General features: G+C 58.9%; 1 protein-coding gene across 1 annotated transcript; it reads left to right on the forward strand.

Annotated features, from left to right (window-relative positions):
- Nucleotides 1-3,698: 3,698 nt before the first annotated feature.
- LOC126439379 (uncharacterized) lies at nt 3,699-5,690 on the forward strand. Its single transcript, XM_050090561.1, has 2 exons — nt 3,699-4,700; nt 5,193-5,690. Exons 1-2 carry the CDS (start codon nt 3,699-3,701, stop codon nt 5,688-5,690), a joined length of 1,500 nt encoding a protein of 499 aa, XP_049946518.1.
- The last annotated feature ends 387 nt before the right edge of the window (nt 5,691-6,077 follow it).

Below are 6,077 nucleotides of genomic sequence, written 5' to 3' on the forward strand. Positions count from 1 at the left end.
CCTCTCTCTTTTGCCCCCCCTCTGTCCTTTCCTCCTTGCACTCTTGCCTCATTCCTCACGTTCTGCCCAGACATTCGACCGATCAAAGTCAACCTTTCGTTACCGTTCTCAGCGCGACGGTGTACAACAGTATGACGGGTGTGCCCAAGACTTCGGTTCAGTTGCGTGACGCCGGTCTATCGCGCCGATCGACAGTTACTCAGGGGGCGACGGATCGGACCACGTCACCGACACACAAAACACTTTCAAACAAACAAATACATACATACCGGATGGACACAGACAAACACGTGTACAGACATTCGCCAAACAAACGACCGCCGCCGCCGTCGTCGTCGTCTAGCGTCGCGCTTACTGTACTGCACTGGACACGCGTGCATCTTGAATGACGACATCGGTGTGCGTGCGTCGTACGCAATCAGTCAGACACGGCTATCAAAAATCAGAGTCGAATGGTACATCATCGTGCGTGTCGCCGTACACGTACAGTACAATACAACAACAATGCGTCTTAATGGCACGTTCATTTCAACGTCACTCACACACCTCCACGCTGCAGTTGCGTCGCACCATTGTCAAACTCGGCGTACGGCAAAGGGAATAGTGGGCGGCAAAAACAACCAAACAAAAACATTTCACATTTCACCCTCGCCATGTATGATGTGCAAAAAAACAAACCCGCAAACGGCCGTCGTTACGGCGACACAAAAGTCGCCGATCGCACTGTCCCCCCTCGCAGACAGGTAACACACACACACACACCCCAACACCAATGGGTCAAAACCACTCCAACGAGGCGTGCCACCATTCCACGCCACGGCGACCAACCTCGTGGCCGTACCCCGCAACACGCTTTGACGCGCCCACAATCAAAATGCACACATACATCACAGCCGTCCACACAAACAACAACAACAATTCCGCCCTTCCCGCAAAAGGCAAGTTGGTGGCCCTGAAAAGGGCCGTTTTGCCGCTCTCGCAACGGAGGAGCCTTCTCCATCCTTCCATTCCAGAGCCACCTCCTTACTTGGAGCTCGTGTACTTGGTCACCGCCTTCGTGCCCTCGCTCACGGCGTGCTTGGCCAGCTCGCCAGGCAGCAACAGCCGCACAGCGGTCTGGATCTCGCGGGACGTGATGGTCGAGCGCTTGTTGTAGTGCGCCAGGCGAGAAGCCTCGGCCGCAATGCGCTCGAAAATGTCGTTCACGAAGCTGTTCATGATGCTCATCGCCTTCGACGAGATGCCCGTGTCAGGGTGCACCTGCTTCAGCACCTTGTAGATGTAGATGGCATAGCTCTCCTTCCTCTTGCGCTTCTTCTTCTTGTCGCCCTTCGAAATGTTCTTCTGCGCCTTGCCAGCCTTCTTGGCGGCCTTCCCGCTAGTCTTGGGCGGCATCTCGAACGAACGTACGGCAGCAGCAACACCAGTAGCAAGCGCTCCGCTCTAGTCAGCGTCTCCCCACACAGTGGCACCCGCCGCCAGCCGCCGCCGCACCTTTACCAGCTCGCCCTGTTGCGGCCGCCGACCAATGGGGCGCGCGCGCAACCGGCCGCCGCACCCGAGCCCATAAAGCACCCCCACCCCTGCTGCGCCGGCACGCACTCCGCTGCTCGACTCGCTGCCGCTCGCACCGGTCGTTTTCGTTTCCGTTTCGTGTGCACCGTCGCTAGCCCAATCGCCATGTCCGGACGCGGAAAGGGAGGCAAAGTCAAGGGCAAGTCAAAGTCCCGCTCAAGCAGGGCTGGGCTCCAGTTCCCGGTCGGCAGAATCCACCGCCTCCTGCGCAAGGGAAACTACGCAGAGCGCGTCGGCGCCGGGGCGCCCGTCTACCTCGCCGCCGTCATGGAGTACCTCGCGGCTGAGGTGCTCGAGCTGGCCGGAAACGCGGCCCGCGACAACAAGAAGACGCGCATCATCCCGCGCCACCTGCAGCTTGCCATCCGCAACGACGAGGAGCTCAACAAGCTCCTGTCGGGCGTCACCATCGCACAGGGTGGTGTCCTGCCCAACATCCAGGCCGTCCTGCTGCCAAAGAAGACCGAGAAGAAGGCCTAAAGGAGGCCAGGCAATCGCAGCGCCGCGTGCTCCCCTGCACGCAACGCGCTTTGCCGGCTCGGCTCGGCCCACAACAATCGGCCCTTTTCAGGGCCACCACACAAACCTACGTCCAAAGCAAAATTTCAGTCGTCCTCGCCGCACCTTGTTTTGTTTTTAACTTTGCACTTTCACAGCACAGCCGCCGCCGGCGCACGTCCGCCATCTTGTCGTCCACACAGCCCGTGTGGCCCAACACACACACACACACACATTTTGCACGGTCGCAGTCGCCTTCCAAACGACAACGGCAGCAATAATGACCATTGTTAAAGGGAGGCGTGTCGACACACCGCCCTCCACTCCCGCGCGCCGCAACGGCCGTCGACACGAACGAAACAGCTGATCCGGCCGCCTATGCCCACACGCCTAACACACAGAGCCAAACCACGCAAGCAAATAATCACCGCCTCTCGCACAACAACACACAGCCCGCCATCTCCATCGCGATCGATACAAAGACACACAATAACAAACACAAACGAAGCAGCTCCACTCTCACACACACACAGCCAGCCAGCCACATGACACGTTTCCTTTCCTTCTCCCCTCCCAGCCACATCACGTCGCTCAAACGGAAAGAAACAAACAACACAGCGCACACACGCAGCAACAACAACACAGACTCTTTCGCACTTTTCAACTTCCGAACAGTGTGGTGGCCCTGAAAAGGGCCGTTTTCTAGTCTCTCCCACCCACAAGCACGGCCGCGGGAAGGCCAGCGCCCGCTGCGACGCAGCCTAACCGCCGAAACCGTACAGGGTGCGCCCCTGCCTCTTCAGGGCGTACACCACGTCCATGGCCGTCACAGTCTTGCGCTTGGCGTGCTCAGTGTACGTCACCGCGTCGCGGATCACGTTCTCCAGGAACACCTTCAGCACCCCGCGGGTCTCCTCGTAGATCAGACCAGAGATGCGCTTCACGCCGCCCCTGCGAGCCAGGCGGCGGATGGCGGGCTTCGTGATGCCCTGGATGTTGTCGCGCAACACCTTGCGGTGCCGCTTGGCGCCACCCTTGCCGAGCCCCTTTCCTCCCTTGCCGCGGCCTGTCATCCTTCCTTCCTCGGGCAAAGCAAAACGTGCACAAACAGCAGCTGCAGCGGCTGGCGAGTCGGCTACGGTCTGCGCCCAGCGCGCCCGCCGCCCCCCTATATAGACTCTGGCCCGCCCTCCCCCCACCACGCGCAACCGAGGGCATATAAGCGCAGCACGGAGGCGCGCCGGCAGAAGAAGAGAGAGACTGCGCTGAGCCGCCGTAGCGAGAGGACGCTCTGGCTCACCGCAGCTGCTATTGTCTCGCTCGCGCTATTGTTCTCGCGCGTCTTTGTCTGCGCGCCTTTGTTAAGGTGCGTTGGTCAACGGCGCCCGCGTGGCAAAAGCAAAAGCTTGTCTCTCCTGCTGACTACTCGCACGCGGGTTTGTTAGCGGCAAAATTGTCGTGTTATCTGCTACTGGCTGTGGCACAAATCGATTCAGGAATCGATTTGCGTCACGCCTAGGGAACGATAGGGCACGCTGTGATCCAGGACCCCCTTCACGTGGGACCAGTCCGCGATCACTAGAGTTAGATACCTACATCTTTTCTTTCTCAATTACAGGTGCCCCATGGACCCAAATAATAGCTGCCTAACCGCCAAAGAGGATGTTGTCCCGACAGATCGCACTCTGTCGGCGGCAGCATCCGCCACACCACCCACCTACAGCGGTACCGCGTCCACGGTCGGCGCTTCTTGCGCCCCCTCAGGCTACCACCCCATCTCTGCAGTTGAGCTGTTCGTGATTATGAATCGCGCAGCAAAGCCAACAACACCCGCAGAAAAAGAGGCCGCGGAAAAGGCGTACAAACTTTTCGTGCGCCACGAATTAAGCGCCGCCCTGGCACAGCTGCCGCCAACAGAGGCTTCCTATCTGCTGAGTGGACTGCCGCGCTCGGCCTTAGAAGAGGTGATTGTTCCGCCGGGAGTCCTGCCGGGTGTAGCAACCCAAGACGCTGCTGCCCCGGCGGAGGCGGCCCCGAGTGGTGTTGCGTCACCAGACGTGGCTACTCAAGAAGCCAGTGCTCTGCTGATCGCCCCAACGGACAATTCCAGTGAAGAAGCCGCTAGTGCGCCCGTCCTCGCCGTGCAGGGACTGACTGACAGCGACCACCCAAACCCAACACGGCACCCAACAGCGCCAGTTCTACTAGAAATTCCTGAAGCCAACCTGGGGACACTTCTATCGGCAGAAATGCCGATGGATGCGCAACAGGCATCACGGAAACGACCAGCCACCTCCGACTCCGAGGAACAAACTGCAGCAACCGCGCCTGAAGGGCGCCAAACAAAAAAGAAGGCTGCTGCTGCAGACGCACCCACAGCGCCCCCTACAGCCGAGGAAGACGGTTTTACCGTACCAAACCGGCGGCACACTGCCAAGCCCAAAAGGCTTGAGAAGGTGCTCGCCCCACCGCCAGCCACATCAAATCGGTTCGCAGAGGCAACCGAAGTTGTCATGGAAGCGGAACCCGCCGCCCCAGCACGTAAACAGACACGCCCCCCTCCAGTAATCGTGACGTGGGACGACGAGTTCATGGACCTCCGCCGCATGATTAAAGAAGTGGTGGAAGTAAAGTCGTTCAAAGTCCAATCGAATAACGTCTACAAGGTCCTCCCAACATCCATAGATGAGCACAAAAAGCTCATGGATCTCGTTAGGGATCAGGGACTCCATTGCTATACCCACAACACCGAGTCCCTGAAGCTACTAAAGGTGGTTATACGTCACCTGCCAATCAAGATGGACCCTACCCACCTTAAACAAGAACTCGCGGAGTCGGGTTTTTCCGCGCGCACGGTAGAATTAATGACATCGCCGCGTACGCACAAAAAGATGCCGTTGTTCCTTGTCGTCCTAGTGGACAACGAGGACAACAGGAAAATCTTCCAACTCGACAAAATTGCGGACATCGACGTTTCAGTCGAACTACTCAAGGCCAAAGGCAAGAGGCTCCAGTGTTACTCCTGCCAAGGCCTAGACCATGTTGCACACAACTGCACCATGCCCGCGCGTTGCGTAAAGTGTGCAGGTGCACACCAAAGCCGTGACTGCGCAAAAAAGCGCGACGAACAGCCCAAATGCTGCAACTGCAGTGAGCCGCATGTTGCTAGCTACAGGGGCTGTAACGCATTCAAATCCCGCAAGCGTGGCAAGGCTGCCAAAAAAGTGCAGCCAGGAGTCAGTTTTGCGTCCGTTGCCGGGAGACGGGCTGCTGAACAGCAGGCCCCGCCTCGCGGTGAACGCCGCCTACCCGCCCGCAACCTGCAACCACCTACCAACACACAGCCGGAACCCAGTGCTGCTGGGCTACTCCCACCGCCCCCCCCGACCCGCGCCGAAAGTGGACAGGCTGCCCCTGCTGCGCAGACACCCGTCGCAAAACAGTGCCAGCCTAGTACAGCCCCAGCGCCACCCGCCCCCGCGGCCGCGAGCGCTATCAGTGATGATCTGCAGACGCTACTGCAAACATTAAACAGAATCATGACACAACTACCCAGTCTAGTCTCCGCAGCTGCGACGGCCCTCCAGGCCATCGCCCAGCCACCCAGTCATGGATAACGACCATACCCATGGCCTGACTATTTGCGTTTTTAACGCAAACAGTCTTATACCGCAGCAGGGTGAATTTAGGGAATTTCTATACAGCGAGGCAGTAGACATCTGCCTCGTCTGTGAAACATTCCTAAAACCCGGTGTGCACGTCAGGGTCGCAAACTACAGCTGCTACCGCACCGACCGGCCGACCCACGGCGGCGGAACGGCGGCGTATGTTAGGTCGTCCTTGCGGCACTACCCGGTGCAACTGCCACAACTCGAGCACGTTGAAGCCACCGGCGTGACCGTCAACACGTCTGTCGGCAAGATCACCTTCGTGGCGGCATACCGGCCGCCGCGGGGTGTTCTGCAAGAGGCCGATTTCGACACCCTACTGGACATGGAGGGGAG

This window comes from Schistocerca serialis, unplaced genomic scaffold (assembly GCF_023864345.2).
Source record: "Schistocerca serialis cubense isolate TAMUIC-IGC-003099 unplaced genomic scaffold, iqSchSeri2.2 HiC_scaffold_1318, whole genome shotgun sequence".
NCBI classification, from domain to species: Eukaryota; Metazoa; Arthropoda; class Insecta; order Orthoptera; family Acrididae; genus Schistocerca; species Schistocerca serialis.

Coding starts and splice junctions, on each gene's coding strand:
- LOC126439379 (XM_050090561.1), top strand. CDS start 3,699: ATGGACCCAAATAATAGCTGCCTAACCGCCAAAGAGGATGTTGTCCCG. Junction 4,701..5,192: donor TGATTAAAGAAGTGGTGGAA/GTAAAGTCGTTC, acceptor TGCGCAAAAAAG/CGCGACGAACAGCCCAAATG.